This window comes from Geotrypetes seraphini, chromosome 11 (assembly GCF_902459505.1).
Source record: "Geotrypetes seraphini chromosome 11, aGeoSer1.1, whole genome shotgun sequence".
Taxonomy (NCBI): domain Eukaryota; kingdom Metazoa; phylum Chordata; class Amphibia; order Gymnophiona; family Dermophiidae; genus Geotrypetes; species Geotrypetes seraphini.
Window position 1 is genome coordinate 35,864,884 of NC_047094.1, and position 17,804 is coordinate 35,882,687.

At 42.0% G+C, this 17,804-nt stretch overlaps 1 protein-coding gene across 6 annotated transcripts in view; it reads left to right on the top strand.

Moving 5' to 3' along the window:
• LOC117369188 overlaps window positions 1–17,804 on the top strand; it is a 293,723-nt gene that overhangs the window by 145,198 nt on the left and 130,721 nt on the right. For 5 of the 6 annotated variants that reach the window (XR_004541095.1, XM_033963328.1, XM_033963324.1 and 2 more), the window contains 9 exons: window positions 1,019–1,158; window positions 2,157–2,319; window positions 2,747–2,801; window positions 3,018–3,061; window positions 7,192–7,278; window positions 8,007–8,141; window positions 10,285–10,404; window positions 13,621–13,713; window positions 14,634–14,851. Coding sequence is in view for 5 of the 6 variants with exons in the window: in XM_033963328.1 (XP_033819219.1) it covers window positions 1,019–1,158; window positions 2,157–2,319; window positions 2,747–2,801; window positions 3,018–3,061; window positions 7,192–7,278; window positions 8,007–8,141; window positions 10,285–10,404; window positions 13,621–13,713; window positions 14,634–14,851 (1,055 nt within the window). In the remaining variant the exon portion in view is untranslated. The remainder of the gene's footprint in view (window positions 1–1,018; window positions 1,159–2,156; window positions 2,320–2,746; window positions 2,802–3,017; window positions 3,062–7,191; window positions 7,279–8,006; window positions 8,142–10,284; window positions 10,405–13,620; window positions 13,714–14,633; window positions 14,852–17,804) is intronic. The other variant, XM_033963326.1, reaches the window with a different exon arrangement.

Below are 17,804 nucleotides of genomic sequence, written 5' to 3' on the forward strand. Positions count from 1 at the left end.
GTGGAGGTATGTACCCCCAAAGGAAAAAGTCACAAGCAGTAATGTCCGGTGATCTCGGAGGGCCAGTTGAGGAACACATGGTCATTTCGTCATGTTGCAATATCTGAAGTTTGTAACTTCTGTACCAATTGCAGCTTATAATGGTGAAAGTGTAAGCGATTGTGTAAGATCTTGCTAACCGTGCTTTATGGGACTTGTATTTGCTGTCATCTTTGTTTATAAACATATTCCAATAAGTTTGGATTTTGTAACCATTTAAAATCAAGGAGTGTTTTGGTGGGCACCCTGTATCATACGTGTTCAGTAAAAGAGAGTCATCTACAGCTTGCTTGTTGATCTTTGTCTAAATACTGGGTTATACATGTCTAAATTACAAATGGGGTTCTAAAATAATCACCCGAATCTTTTTAATCTAAAATCGATTCTGTACTTTTAAAGCACAGCACAAGGAGTGCAATATGAGGTTGTTGATTGCCATATGTTGAAATATTTTTTGCAACAAATTGTAAAGGTATTTTTTGTCAAAATTTTTACTTTTTAGGTATATAACTAGTAGACACAAAAAAAATCACCACCCTGTGAACTGTCACTGCATACAAAAAATTAATCAAACGAGCCTCAGACACATTGACTGAATATTACAACTTCAAGTCAGATACTTTTAGCCAATAAGGCAACATGTCGGATGGGGTTCAGGTTTTTCTCGGACTTTGTCTGAGTTTTTTACTGAACCTCCCACCTGACATGTAAGAAGAGCCAATGATTAAGGACATGTTGCCTTATTGGCTAAAAGTAACTGACTTGAAATTGTAATATTCAATCAGTGTATCTGAGGCTCATTTGATTACTTTTTTTGTATGCAGTGACAGTGATTTTTTTGTGTCTACTGGTTATATACCTAAGAAATATTTTTTTTTGGTCAAGGATTTAAGTACTTTACAGATTTAGTCCTTGAAATTTGGAGTGCTTTTCTGCTGACCATGAGTGAGTAGTATACAACGAGTTCTTTGACTCCTAGCCCAAAAGGACAAATGCCTCAGTCAAGGCCTTGTGGACAGAGTCTAAGATGCTGCCTATAGCGCTACAGCTGGATGGCCAGATTGAAGAGCTGCGTAAAGATAAGATGTTTTATCAGAAACGTGGAGCCTTCCATTTCAGGTCTGTTGATTTTTGTGTTTCCACATATTTCAATTAACATGTAGAATACAGCTGGGTTTTGGTTTTTTTTTTCATGATATAAAAATTTTCTTCTGCATTTGTGGGCTTCCTGCTCAAACCAAATTGATATTGACTGGGCTGTGGCACCGGGAGTCCTTCATGTTCCCCTCTTTACAAATCCTTTTCAATTCATTCTAGTGGCAGTCATGAGTCAGGGGGCCAGGCCGTAAATCATGGCTCCCTCTGTAATCCAGTTAATGTGGAATCTTTAGTCTGGCCACTAAGGTTTTAAATAAAAATGTTAGCTCATGCTTTTTCAAGCTTCTCTCCTCATAGGAAGACCAAATTCAGCTCAAATGTATTTGAATTCTTTAGCGAAGTGCTAATTTTACTTGCCACTTCCTGAATTATGAAAGCGTTTCTTCATCAAAGTCTTAGTCATGTGAATAGTACACGTGAAACTGATGTTGCTGGATGCCGACTGTAGAATGTTCCAAATGTTTCCAGTATTGAATTTCCTTAATTCTCCTTTTCTGTTGTCTCTGGAGATTGTTTTCTTCCCATTTTTTTTTTTTTTTACCGTATTCTATTTATTGAGACACATCTGTTGTAAGCACGTCGGAGAATGTATGACACGGTGAACTAATAAGACAGGGGATGTGATAAAACCAGGCTAACATCCAAGATGAAGCGGGAAATGAAGTGGAAGTAATTAATAAATAAATAAATTATACTTGCTAGGGATCTTTTGTTCAGTGGAGAGAGTTTTTATCTTGGTTTGGTGCCAGATGTGTGCAGAGCTCAGATTCGTAGATTCTGCTGTGGGAAGATAAGACTTGCCGAGGGCTGTCTCACAACAAACGGAGAATCTTGACATAGTTCAAAGATCGAGACGCCCAGAATTCCCACCCCCCCCTCAAAAAAAACAACAACAGCAAAAAACTATTGTAGTTTCCTGCTGTTTTTTGCTTCTGACCTGTTGCTTCATCTTGTTCTAGGCATCCCTTTAAATTGCCAGTTCCTCAAAGCCTCCTCTTGCAGGAAACATTTACTGTGGATAAGAAAAAGAGCCACTACTTACTGGAAACTAGAATTGTGGTAAATGGGGTGGAAGAATCCATTCAAACCATTACGCTTGGCTACCAAGCTGAAAATCCGTATGTAAGTAAATATTTATCAGCAACTCAGCTCATCCTGTTCACAAAATACCTAGGCAACGAACAAGGACAATAACCCCCCTCGTAATCACTCCCCAAATCTGTTCTTGTAAACTGATAACCCCAATCACTAACTTCCAACCTTGTGCAAACCGCAAGGTACTTCACGACCCTACAATACATAACTGTTGTTATTATCATTAATGCTGTTACTATCAGATGTACATTGCAATATTCTTTGCTGTAAACCGCCTAGAAGTCGCAAGATTGTTGGCGGTATATAAGAATAAAGTTATTATTATTATTATTATCCTGGGAGTCTCTATTCACTAGAATCTCTGGTCTGTAAAATTTCTGAGCTACATTAATGAGTAAATGTGTAGAAATATTTCCTGGAATCACTCTTATTTTTCTTTATTTTTTAAATATAGAATATCAACCTGTGCAACATGAAAGGAACATGGAGCTCAAATAATGCAACCACGTGTCAGTATAATGACGAAGAATATATCACTCATTATTTCATCATAGTTCAGATTGTTCCTTTTTTATTCCAAATTTATAAGCCCACCCATAAAAATAAAGGAGTGTTATCTTTTCTGCATAACGTTTCAAGTTCTGTCACTGCAATCTCATCTTTTAAATGTAACTTTGCCAAAAGTCATTTTTGTTGATTGCATTTGGTATTTGATTTCTTTTTAGCCTGTCCTAAAGGAGCTCAGAATGGATTACATGAATTTATTCAGGTACTCAAGCATTTTTGCCTGTCCTGGGTGGGCTCACAATTAGAGAATGACACGGGGAAAAATTCTGTCCCCGTCACCGCCCCGTCCCCAGACCACCATCCTCTGCACCGCCCCGTCCCCGCTGTCCCTTTCACTGCCCCGTCCCCCGTCTCTGCTGTCCCCTTCACCGCCCTGTCACTGCCCTGCTGTCTTTTTCACGGCCCCGGCCCCGTCTTCAGCGTCTTCTCCTCTCCATCCCCCCACTCCCAGCACCCTTCACGCGGTCCAGCAGCTCCCTCCCGCCGGCCAGCCCTGCATTTCCCTCCCTCCCTCCTTTTCCCTTACCTTTTCTTCCTCCGATGCAACCGGAAACAGGAAGTTGCGTCAGAGGAGACTTTTACCAGCAGGCAACGCAACGCGACTTCAAGGCTCCGGCTGTAATACAGCTCATAGCCTTATAGAAATCGCCAGTTTCAACAAGAGAAGAGAAGGTAAGGGAAAAGGAGGGAGGGAGATGCATGGACGGCCGGCGGGAGAAAGTGGGCTGCCGGATCGAACGCTCGTTCACCGCGCGTTCACTCCTTGTTCACCGCCCCGTGCTACCATTCACCGCTCCACGTAGCGGTGAATGGCCTCGTCCCCGAACTCGCGGTGACCATTTTTTTTGGTCACCGTATTGTCGGGTTACCCGCGGCTAAACGCAGCTAGCTGTGGGTAACCACCACCATGTCATTCTCTACTCACAATCTTTTTAATGTACCTGAGGCAATGGTGGGATTAGGTGACTTGCCCAGGGTCACTGGGAGCAGTGTGGGTTTGAACCCACAACCTCAGGATGCTGAGGCTGTAGCTTTAACCATTGTGCCACACTCTCCCCAGTCAGGTACTCAAGCATTTTCCCTATCTGTCCCAGCAGGCTCACAGTCTATTTAATGTACCCGGGGCGGTGGAGAATTAAGTGACTTGCCTAGCATCATCAGGAGTAGCACGGGGTCCGAAATCACAACCTCAGGGTGCTGAGGCTGTAGCTCTTAGCCACTATACCACACTCTCCTCCACTTAATTTGTTTTTGTAATTCTTATAGTAACATAGTAGATGACGGTAGATAAAGACCCGAATGGTCCATCCAGTCTGCCAACCTGATTCAATTTAAATTTTTAAATTTTTTCTTCTTAGCTATTTCTGGGCAGGAATCCAAAGCTCTACCCGGAACTGTGCTTGGGTTCCTACTGCCGAAATCTCCATTAAAACCTACTCCAGCCCATCTACACCCTCCCAGCCATTGAAGCCCTCCCCGGCCCATCCTCTACCAAGTGGCCATATACAGACACAGACCGTGCAAGTCTGCCCAGTACTGGCCTTAGTTCAATTTTTAATATTATTTTCTGATTATAATGTTATTTTTAGATTATTTTATATGTTGCTGGATTATTATGTATGTTTGAAAGTGAAATCCATTGAGAACTGTGTAGAGCAGAATACAAATATCTAAAAAAAAAAAAAATTCTCCAAGATTTTCATCACTTTAAAATTTGTTCGTTTTAAAACTCCATGGTGTATGTATAAATTTGGGCTATGATGAAATAGTGTGGTAGCCATGTTAGTCCACTTTTAAATATAACGAATAGCGATTAAGCCAAGCAAAACAAGAGGATAGGATAATACCTTTTTTTATTTAACTAACCTAATACATTTTGATTAAGTAATAATGAGCTCCTTTTGTCAAGCACTGGTAGAGCCTTTTACCTCAGGCCGGCGAGGTAAATGCTCCGACGCTCATAGGAACTGAATGAGCATCAGAGCGTTTACCTCGCTGGCCCGTGGTAAAAGTCTCTACCGTTGGTTGATAAAAGGAGCCCAATGAGTGGCATCTACCAGGTCCTTAAACTGACATTTGCTCACATCGTTTGAGCCCTTTGTTCCTTAGATTGCATAGATTGATATTATAAATTTAAGAGTGAGTCCACAAACTTTTTTTTAATAGTATAATTCATACAAATTTTTAAATAATATACAGTAAAACCTTGGTTTGCGAGTATAATTCGTTCTGAAACTATGCTTGTAATCCAAAACACTTGTATATCGAAGCAAATTTTCCTATAATAAATAATGGAAACTCGAACGATTTGTTTCACAACCCAAAAACTTTAATACAAAATGCTATACGTACTTGTATTGCAAGACCTCGCTCATTTAAAACAGTCACTACACTCAGGCAGCATCAGAGAGAGAAGAACCATTGGCTCAGTTGTGTTGATGTGACGCGTGTATACTGTATGTACTTGTATTGCAAGACCTTGCTTGTCTATTTATGATCCTAACAGGTATAGCCATTCAATTGATTACAAGTAATTGGAAAAACCATGATAGAATTAATTATACATTTTGGTGGGTGAATGTGTGTACTACATACAGATACGAACGAATTAATGCAGATTGTAGGGGTTTTAGTGAGGTATTTAATAAAATTTGGAGCCCATTGACTAAATTTGTAAAAACATAATAATGTATTTTCATCATATCTCTAACAGCGGAAGCTGGAGCGGCCCGCTTCCCCCATGCATACCATTTCAACATTAATTACCAATCCCACCCGCACACCAATGAGACACATAGACCTGAGTGGAAAAAACCTGGCCGCAGCCCTGTTTATTGAAAACATATTTAAATACAATTTACATATATTAAACCACATATATTAAACATCCTTAACTAACATTTTTCCTGATTAAACCGCCACAATGGAACCCACCATTGTGACCCCTGATCCCGAGCTACCGACATAGATGAAAATGGCCCCCGACCCTGCCGTCTAAGCAAGAGTCCGAGGGGTGGCATGTCCCCACATGCCCCATTGTCCAGGGTCATCCGACCCACCGGCACGGCTCCCAGCCGGCCTACCACTCATCCCATGATGAGACCAGCCGCCAGTAGCTCGGGATACCGCCAAATAAAAAACCCCCACTACCTCACACGTAACTAACGGGTGGGAGGGCGGGAAAGCTGCCTCGGAGGACCGGAAACCGTTACGGTCCTCCGAGCACTCAGCTTATATACCCCCCCACCCACGCAACCATGCGGCCCCAATTTAACCTATAGGAGGTCCCTCCCACGGTGGGAAAGACCTCCTCCCTTCTTAAAATATTTTCCTGCCTACCTGCCCCCTCCTATCTATCATCCCGACGGACGGCAACGCGGGCCCCCAGCTCCGCGTTAGAGCCGCCCGTCGAGACAGGCTCTCGGGCTTTTTATTCTTTTTTTGGTTTATTTATCTTTACACATCCAGGGGGGTGGGGGGTTGGAGGGAGGGGAATAAATATTGATAGTGATATTTGGGTAACTTTATTCTTTATTTGTATTGTATATTAGGATATATTATGATATTATTATATGAAGGAAAATGAAATTATTGAATGATATTTATGTTACCTGTATAGATAATAGTGGAATATATATAGGTAATATGTGGAATATATTTTGTTCTTTCATTTGTATGACACTGTTTTTGATTAAAAATCAATAAAGAATAAAAATAAATAAATAAATAAAATGTTTTGCTTGTCTTGCAAAACACTTGCAAACCAAGTCACTTGCAATCCAAGGTTTTACTGTACTGTACAAAGTCTTAATATAAACCACATTGAGCCCTCTCTTGCAGTGATGACATGGAATATAAAACGAAGGATTAGATTTTATGGTATGAGTAGCATTTATAGAATTTTAAAGTTTTTTTTCTGATGCTGCACATTTTTTAAAAAATACTTTTGATAGAGATATTTCCTGGCACATTTTTGCTCATGCTAGGATGGGACTATTTGGATCAACTCAAAGGATATCAATTAGAGATTGGGGAGGAGGGTAATGGATTAAGCAATTCTTGGGGCTCTATCCTAGAAGGTTCCATATGGAATCATATTAAGAGTAAGGGTCTACTACGAAGGATGTGAATGAATGTCGTTGGGCTCATAGGCAAGATAAGGTATCTTCTGTTGGCTAAGGTACCCTTAATCCTTCCCTGGGGATAATTAGGCTATATCCTGTCAACATTACTTCTATTTGTAACTTTTTAAATGCATCTTCACTTTTGTAGCCTAGTACAAGATAATCAGGCTGCTTAACTTACAACATACTACCCATTTCTTTATTCTAGATTTGTGCTGGTTTAGCTCATCCCTACAATAGCGAGCTTTTCCCCCAAAATCTCGAAATGTGTGCCTCAGTCAGAAGCCATCGAACTGTGAGTAGATTGTGTATGTGAATATGAAGAAAAGAGACTTGCGGTAATGAAATTATTCCTGTGGAATCCAGCAAATGATAATATGGTCGTTATTTAAGAAGCACCTTATGTGTAAATGGCGGCATCTAAACAACTGGAGAGCCCCAGATGTTTAAATGACATTTAGGATCAGAGACCATTCACCTATGGAGGTGCTTCTTGCATGCAGATCTCAAGGGGGTGTGGGTAGAGCAAAGAAGAGGGAATATCCTGAATGGGTCTACAATATTTGTTTATTTATTCCATTTTCTGTATTGTTCTCCCTTGGGAGAACAGTATAGAAAACTGAATAAATAAATTTCAGGAATGCCCCTGACCTGCCCATGCCCCACCCCCTCTCTTGAGTTGCACATCATAAAATTTAGGCATGCATGTTATCAAATCAGGCGTAGGGCAGACCCACTTGTGACTCCAAATCAGTGCCAATTAACACCAACTTTCGATTCTTAATGGCCTATTAGTTTGCATGTAGATCTGGGATCTGCACCCAAATTTGTGTACTCGGCTTTGGGCGACCCATATAGGAACCGGAGGGTACTGTATTACCAAATATCTTTCTCTCACCAAGTATAATTCAGTAATATAATATCATGTCATGATGTTTTTCTAATGTCCTATATTTTCTATGCAGGACTTGCATTATGTTATTCTTTTGGCGTAATTCTAATGATTAAAACCGTAACTTTCAGGCAAAACATGAACTGGAAGCATCATTGAAAGTCAACAAGAAAGACGTGCTCAGCTTTCTCGGACAGTACCAGAACAAATCCAGTGAGAGAGACTTGCAACATCTGTTCCACATGGATGTGACGCACCCCTACCAGGTATTCAAAATGAAGTCAACAGTTCTGTAAGGGAAAAGGGTGTTTTCCAACGAGGCACATCTGGAGTATTTATTATTTATTTCTAAAAAATTTTCACCACCTGTAACTTAAGCGGTGTACAAAATAAAACATTCACCATGGTTCAGAGGACACCATACATAAAATATTTTCAATACACCACCTTAGCCCACTAAAAATAGCAGAAAACCTGCAAGAAAATTACATATCATCAATCTTCAGTGATTTTAGAGCAGGGATGTCAAAGTCCCTCCTCGATGGCCACAATCCAGGCGGGTTTTCAGGATTTCCCCAATGAATACGCATGAGATCTATTAGCATACGATGAAAGCAGTGCATGCAAATACATCTCATGCATATTCATTGGGGAAATCCTGAAAACCCGACTGGATTGCGGCTCTCGAGGAGGGACTTTGACACCCCTGTTTTAGAGCATGTCATAATTCAAATTCTTCATTAGGTATCTCTCTCCAACATAACTTTAAAAGAAGGCCTTCACATACAGTTGTGTTTTTAACATTTTTTTAAACTGTAACCAGTGGGAGAAGATGCTGAGAACATAAATGTCTCCTGCAGTGACCCCTCCCTCCACCCCTCTCCCACCACACACACAACTTCTTGGGTTCCCCTCGATACCGCTAGAGCAGTGGTCTCAAACTCAAACCCTTTGCAGGGCCACATTTTGGATTTGTAGGTACTTGGAGGGCCTCAGAAATAAATAGTTAATGTCTCTTTAAAGAAATGACAATTTTGCATGAGGTAAAACTTTATAGTTTATAAATCTTTCCTTTTGGCTAAGTCTTAATAATAATATTGTCATTTATAGCTAAAGAGACATATGATCAAGAAATTGTTTTATTTTACTTTTGTGATTATGATAAACATACCGAGGGCCTCAAAATAGTACCTGGTGGGCCGCATGTGGCCCCCGGGCCGCGTATTTGAGACCACTGCTCTAGAGCTCCTTGGACAGACATTGTTCTGGTGCCTTGCTACTGGGGGCTTGCTCAGCATTTTCCACTGCAGGTTTTGCGTTACCAGTTGCATTAATGCACAGTAATCAGGCGGAAGTAGGTAGTCTTGTGCTAACTGCATGCTAGTCAGTATGCAGTAAATGCAGTGTGTTAATTGCTGTACAGTTCCCATGCCCATTCGCCGCTCCAACACAAGATTCCCTTAACTTATGACTTAGCACACAGTAACCTAAAAAATACATTACATATTTCTGCACATGGAATATTTGATCCTTAGCAGTAGTCGCTAGGGGTGCCATTTTAAAAGCAGAACAGGACAAGGCAGGAATGACTGGGCATCGCTCCTTCCCAAAGAGGCCCCAAAACCCTGAAAGATCCCCCTGGACCTCCAAAGAACCCCTCGGACCCTCACCCTAGATCACCAATACTGTCTTTTAGTGGGAAGAGGAGGGGGATATCAACTCTGGTAGGGATCTTGAGTTTGGGGGGGGGAAACTCTGAGGACCCCAGGGCTAGTGGCTTGGGGTCATCAGACTGCAGCTTTGTGGCCTGATGCTACTGGGAAATGGGAATAACACTGGTTGCCAGGTGGCTTGCAAGCAGCGTTTTCTCTAAAATGGGATTCAGCAATCTGTGGCATCAGGATCCCACAGGTTGCTGAATCCCGTGGGGCATCAAAGCGCAGTAAAGGGTGAATGTTTACCTAGGATTACCATATTTTTCTTGGCGAAATCCTGAACGCCTGGTCCCACCCCATTTTGCCCCGGCCACGCCCACTCTATTCTGCTCCAAGCCCCGCCCTGATCCGCACCAAATCCCACCCATGGAAGCCTTATCTCATTATTCCCTACCTCAGGAGCCATGTCCAGGGGCCTCTGAGCATGCACGAACATGTGTGACATCATTCTTGCATGCTCAGAGGCCCTCCACACACAACCAGAGCTTTCCAAAACCCGGACAACTGCTGAGTTTTGGAAAAGGATATGTCCGGGTTTTCCCAGGCGTCTAGTAACCCTACGCTTACCACACCTTGATGACTTCCCCCCCTGAATTCCCTTGAATTAGGTTCTAGCATTTCTCTGAATCTAATGTGGCCTCTCTGAACAGCAGCTAGTTTTCAGACTGATATTATTTTTTATTCATTTTTGCAGCTCAAGTTCCCAAAACAACTGGCTGTGGATGCAGAGCTCTTTTGTAAACAAACCAGATTGGGTGATTTTGACTGCGGTGCCAACGGGAAAGTCACTGTGAACAGAAGTGACACTGCACAGGTAGAAAAAAAGGATTGTTCTCTTTACTTAAAAGCACCCCAGCACACACCTTTAAAAAAAAAAAAAAAAAATTGGGTCACTAGAAGGTTTTGTTCTTTAGACTTTAAAGGGACTGATTTCCTCCCCCTACCCTTCCGATTCAAGAACATAGATTTAGAAAATCAGGCCCTGATCTGGAAAAAGGAGGTTTTCTAGAGCAGACTTTTCTTGACATGTTGAGCGGGCTCCAGCCTTGTACCGTCTGCTAAGCAGTTGGGTTGCTATTTCTGCCAATCATTTCTACAGTGCTACTAGGTGTACACAGCACTGTACATATTACATGCAGGTACTTTTTCTGTCCCTAGTAGGTTCACAGTCTAAGCTGGCAATGGAAGACTTGGGGCTCCTTTTACGAAGGTGCGCTAGCGTTTTTAGCGCGCGCTAACCCCGCGCTACACGGAAAATACTAACGCCAGCTCTATGGAGGTATTAGCGCGTAGCTCGCGCGCTAAAACCTCTAGCGCACCTTCGTAAAAGGAACCCTAGGTGACTTGTCCGGGGCACAGGCGTTGTGGTGGATCACAGTGTATTTTGATATTTTTCGCTCTCTAAATTTCATTATTATTTTCGGTATTTTTCAGACATTTTACTAGTAAAGTGAATCCTAAAATCTCCCTTACCAGACAGTAACCAGATACATAAAGCGCAATTTCCCCACAATATTCAGCAATGGTAGCCACTGTTCCCTCTAAGCTGAACCTCCTCCTCCTGTAATCCTGCCAGAGGGCTTTGATGTTTCACTGTCACTAGGGATACTAAATGTCTGGATTTCCCCGGGCATGTCCTCTTTCTGAGGACTGCTTCAGGAGTCCGAGTGGCTTTATAATTTTGCAACTTTTGTCTGGGGAAAATGGACATCTGGTAACCCTACAGCAACTCGGGCACCTATCTGGAGTCCTCCCTCCTCCTTCCTTTCCCTGGTCTGATCTCTCTTTCTTCTTCCCCTCATCCCCATCCAGTGCTGACATCTCTCTCCTTCCCTTTTCCCCCTCCCATGGCCTGGCATGTTTATCTACCCCTTCCCTCCCCTCCCTTGGAGGTCTGGCATCTTTCCTTCCCATTCCCGCGGTCCAGCATCTCTCTTACCCTCCCCCAGGATCCGGTGTTTGCTCACCCAGAGCTGCTGTAGCTTTTTGGGCCATCGGCAGTGTGACTGATGTAATCACGCTGTCTTCTTCACCCCAGAAGCTCCACCTCTGCTACTGGTTCCTGTCCCTGCATAGGCTGAAAGCAGTAGCAGAAAGAAAGCTTCTGGGTCGCTGCTGCTGATGGCCTGAAGAGTTACAGCAGCACTGGGTGAGCAGGCACCGGATCCTAGGGGAGGGGGGTGGGTGGGTAGCACAGGGAGGGTAAGAGAGATGCTGGACTGCAGGGATGGGAAGGAAAGATGCCAGACCTCCAAGGGAGGAGAGGGAGGGGGTAGATAAACAAGCCAGGCCATGGGAGGGGGAAAAGGGAAGGAGAGAGATGTCAGCACTGGATGGGGATAAGGGGAAGAAGAAAGAGAGATCAGACCAGGGAAAGGAAGGAGGAGGGAGGGATTCCAAACTAAGGCATGGGGAGGGGAAGGGAAAGACACATGTCGGGGAAGAAGAGGCTTTGGGGCGGGGCTGGGGGCGGAACTGGAGGTGAAGTACGGCAGGGTAGGGCCATGTGTCCGGGTTTTTGCATCTCAAAATATGGTAACCCTAACTATCACATTTCCAATAGTGAGGGTACAGGGAAAGCTCTGCATGACTCCAGGGAACTTGCCTGTCTCTAGTGATTGAAAACACTCGTATTGAAGCACCACCTCTGGCGGCAATGAAGCTGGAGGACTCCAGCTCAGCTTTTTTAAATAGGAGCTGCCACAGGTTTTTTATATTCAGTTCTGGTATCTGATACTGTCTGGCACTGAATTTAGACCAATCAGCGGATAAAGTCTGAATAGCCTTTTTTTTGTCCTAACCTTTTCTGGGCAGTTACCCAGTTATTGGACTGAATCCTGCCAATAACCAGGTCGATGCTGACCCTGCCCAGGCTCCGCCTCTGGACTGCCATAGCACTAGATAGTGCTATGGCATTCTGTCTGAATTTTCAGCAGCGTTATCCAGATAATGCGGCAGACAATGCAAATAAGGACAGTGAGCAGGACTAAAACCACTCGCCTCGTGATTTTATGTGGACAATATGTATATAAACGTTAGCATCTATTGTGTACAATTATCACCCGCCCCCCCCCCCCCCACATGGCCAAAGACATCTATTTTGGTTTGATGGGGTGGGACTAAGGGCTCTTTTTACAAAGCCGCGCTAGCGGGGTTAACGCGCATGACTTTTCATCATGCGCTGGCCAAAAACTACCGCCTGCTCAAGAGGAGGTGGTAGCGGCTAGCGCCTCCGGCGGTTTAGTGCACACTATTACCTGCATGAAACCGCTAGCGTGCCTTTGTAAAAGGAGCCCTAAAAGTATCTGGTACGTATCAGTCACTCACAGATAATTTATCTGTCCAAGTTAGATTTCAAAAATGTTTTTTATTGTTGTGTTTTTGTGTCATATGTTATATATGGAATCTGCGGAGGCAGGTCGAGATCAATGAATGTAACAAATTTTATATATTTATTTTATTTATTTATTTAAAAACTTATACCCCGCTTAAACCTAAGCAGTTCACATAACACATACCCGGTCTAGGTCACAGTACAAAAAGTAAATAACGTTCGCCTAAACATTCTTCAAATAAATGACTGTATAATGCAAAAGATTTCATTAAAAAAGCTTCTGTAAATAAAGTTTGTTTTTAACGCGCTCATAAATCTCTTAGACCCTCTTATACTAAGATGTGCTAACCGATTAGCGTGCGCTAAGTGCGAACACGTGCATGTGTTAGAGTTTAGTGCGCGCTAATTCAATTAGCGCACACAAATTGGTTAACACGCCTTAGTAAAAAAGGGGATTAATATCAGAAAGAACTTTAAGTGGCCCTGTCAAACGATTTAAGTAAGTTTTTATATATAAAACCAAATAGTAATAAAGCACAATGCTTACATAGTAACCTAGCAAATAACAGTTTGTAAGCACCCACGTGGTCCTTCTAGTCTGCTCAGCGAAGCGTTTGCATTTGTCGCCGCTCGTCTATGGAGATTGTGGCTGTATGTTTCTTCATTGCTTAATTACAATTGCATCTCTCCTCACAGTTCAGAATTCAGCTGAATGGAACGGCCAACCAAGTTGGATTTTACTCCCAGTTCACACACCCTTACCAGTTACCTATTTTCCAAGATGTCCGGGTATGTTGATTTTGTTTAGCCATAAAACATTTTTATGAATTAAAAAAAAAACCAAAACATTAACTGGTCAATATTTGGATGGAACTAATACATGTAGCTTCCACAATTATATAGATACTGTAAGTCCTTCATTTTCAAATTCATGCACCTTTCAGTAAAAACTAGAAAAGAGCACTGGAAAGTTCAAGAAAGGGATAAAGACCATCCTCTTAACTAATAAAGCAACATAGAAGAGATAACTGACTAGGGACACAGCATAGAACACGATACAGGTATTATGTGTACTAATAAGTAATATTGAGTAAGAACATAGTACACGATACTAGTATTATATGTATATGTATATAGGATAATTTATTATGGTATAAATGTGTCTATATTGAGAACCATCTAAAAAAAAATGTTAACTCTGTATTGTAACACCTTTACAGAAGCTCATGTATTGTAACTCTATTACAGAAGCTCATGTAAACTGCTCAGAATTGACTCTCCAGTGATTAGTAGCAGTATAGAAGTTTTCAATAAACAGTTATACAGATAGATTGGGACAGGATTAGAGACCAGGATTGTGAGTTATCTGGAGAGTCAGGTTCTAGATAATTTATCCATTATATAGATGTACTATAAGTCTGGCTGCAGAAGTTGTAATATTATATGAATATTTAATCTGTTTACACTTATTCAGTGGTTTGATTTATATGGATACACATAAGGATATGTGGATAAATTATCCATATATCTTTATGCAGTCACTGTCATGTTGACTATTGGTCAATGGATTATTTTTCCTTTGAAACACAGATGATTATATGAGAAGCCATTGCAGCTCAGGAGTTTATTAAAATTGTACATGTCCGAATGTATGCTGTACATAAACATGCAAATTCTACACAAAGCTTTTCTTCCCTTTAAATATCTAGGTGCGTGCCACTGCAAGGAGCTACGGTGAAAACAGTGTCAATGGCACACTGTTCCTTTGCTGTGAAGGGAAGGATTTGGTAGTGTTAGAGATTGATGCTAGCGATGTGAACAGGAAAGCTACCCGAACAATTGGATTCAGTGCTCGAATGCAGCAGACCCTTCTGGCACAACCTACAGTGGTACATGTGCGGCTAACAGGAAGAGTCTTCCCTTCGAGGTAACCTAAAAGCAGTACCATGGTGGTTAGTATAATCAGAAGAACCATCCAGGCATTCCAACAGCCGTGGAAAAATGCGACAGTGAGCGGCTTCTGGGCTGCAGAGTGAATTTGATGTTTTATTATTTATGAAACTGTATCATTAATCCCCAACCCATTTTATGAAGCTTCGCTAGGGTTTTTATTGCTGGCTGTGGCAGTAAAAGCTCTTGACGTGATAAAAAAAAACCCTAACGTGATAAAAAAAACCTAACGTGATGTCATAAAAGGAGGGGGAGGGTAAATTAATAATAGTCTCAGATCTTCATAGCAAATAGCTTGACCATCCCAATATTATCTAGATTGAGACTGGATTTTTCTCAAAATTCCTGTGTTTCGTTATCGGCCCCTTTGTTTTACAATGTCCTTCCAACAGATGCCCGTCAGGAAAGTTCATACAAGAAATTCAAAGCAGATGTAAAGACACGACTTTTTAATCAGACCCTTAACTCATCTTATAAGGTTTGGAGAAGCTAGGCCTTTAAGTCCTCATAATTCGAAGACTCTAGTCTTTCCTCATGTGTCTCAGTTTTATGCTGGTCTTCGAACTGTTGTGCAGTGCATCCTTTTTCTGTTGTGAGTTAAAACGTAAATCCGTGAACTTTTCGGTTTATTTACTCTTGGCTTTTATAAACCATTCTGATATTAACTCAAGGAGTGGTATCTCAATTCTGTTAGTAAATAAATAAATGAACTCTTTCCAGGCAAGTTCCAGGAGGAGCCTTAAAAATTTAAAGTGTTTTGTGGTAGCCTATTAACGTCTGCTAATTACATGTAAGAGCTTAATGCCCTTTAGTAAAAGGGCCCCTAAATATGGCCATATGTATTGAATAATATGTACAGGCCATAATTGACAATTCATATCTATCTTAGTCTTTGCTTGGCTTGCTGATTTTTTTAAGTCAAGATGATTTTTGGATTAAAAAGATCAAACCTTGTTACATCCACCTTGATGAGACTTCATTGGTTGCCAACCAAGGCCTGACTTCATTTTAAGTTGTCATGCTGAACTTATAAAATGTTTACGGGAATTTGTGCAGAATATCTAATTAGAGAATGACATGGGGAAAATTTTGTCCCCGTCACTGCCCTGTCCCCAGACTACCATCCTCTTCACCGCCCTGTCCCCGCCGTCCCCTTCACCGCCCTGTCCCCATCTCTGCTGTCCCCTTCACCGCCCCATCACCGTCCCCGCTGTCCCTTTCACCGCCCCGACTTCAGCGTCTTCTCCTCTCCATCCCCCCACCCCCAGCACCCTACACGCGGTCCAGCAGCTCCCTCCCGCTGGCCAACCATGCATTTCCCTCCCTCCCTCCCTCCCTTTCCCTTACCTTCTCTTGTGGCGAAACTGGCAATTTGTATAAGGCTATGTGCTGTATTACAGTCGGAGCCTTGAAGTCACGTCAGGTTGCCTGCTAGAAAAGTCTCCTCCGATGCAGCCGGAAACAGGAAGTTGCGTCGGAGGAGACTTTTCCAGCAGACAATGCAACGCAACTTCAAGGCTCCAGCTGTAATACAGCTCATAGCCTTATAGAAATTGCCAGTTTCAACAAGAAAAGGTAAGGGAAAAGAAGGGAGGAAGATGCATGGCCGGCCGGAGGGAGAGAGGGAGCTGCCGGAACGAATGCTTGTTAACAACGCGTGCTAACCATTCACTGCTCCACGGGGTGGTGAATGGCCTTGTCCCCCATCTCACCGTTTTGGCGGGTTACCCGCGGCTAGCCACGGGGAACAACCACCGTGTCATTCTCTATATCTAATCTCTCTATTTTCATTTCTTCGGTCTCCATTGTCCTTATGACCTATCGATTCCCGCTTGGTATATTTCCATCTTTTACTAAGGTTCAATACAAAAGATCTATGATTTTACATAGGTTGTTGCATATTCCACCATGGATTGATCTTCTACTGTAGCATATAGACACATTAATTGGTTTCCTAACTTAGGGCTCCTTTTACTAAATGGCACTAAAGGTTTTTAGCACTGGTTGGCGAGTTAAATGTTCCAGTACAAATAGAATTCCAATGAGCGTTGGAGCAAATACCTTGCCAGCCTATGCTAAAAAGCTCTAGCGCTGCTAAAAAGCTCTAGCGCTGCTTAGTAAAACCCAGCATTATACGGTAATATTATTAATTAAAAAACTTATAGTTCATTTAAAATCTAAGCATTTGAACCCCAGCCATTGAAATAGCCTTAGCTCTAGCATATTTAGAACTAAAGCTATTTCAGTAGCTGGACAATTAAGGATGACGAACATTATATAGAAATTCAAAAAGATTTTGAAGACTTCCTTATTTGTAGAAGCTTTTTAAAAAATAAAAATGGATGAAGAATATTGATTTTTAGTTCTTTTCCTGTCCCTGACCCTACCCCTACCCCTGCCCCATTCCTGCAAGCTCTATCCTTATCTGCACAAGCCTCAAACACTTTAAGATCATAAGGAGCAACATTCTAGAGCTCAGATTGTGATGTCATAATGCCTCATTCCACCAATGCCTAAGCTCCGCCCTCATCTGCACAAGCCTCAAACCCTTTAAAATCATAAGTAGCAACATTCTAGAGCTCAGATTGTGATGTCATAATGCCTTATTCCACCAGTGCCTAAGCTCCGTCCTCATCTGAACAAGCCTCAAACACTTTCAAATCATAAGTGTTCGAGGCTTGTGTGGTTAAAGCAGAGCTTAAAGGAATGGGGCAGGGACAGGGATAGCGTCAAAATTCATGGGCAAGGGACAGGTAAATTGAGTTCCTGCAGAGACGGGGAAAATTTGTCCCCGTGTCATTCTCTAGTTTTAAATGGGCTTTATGGTTGGTTTGTTTTTTTAAATAAATAAATAATATTACTATATAAGTTAGGAAACCAATTAATGTGTCTGTACACTACAGTAGAAGATCAATCCGTTGTGAAATATG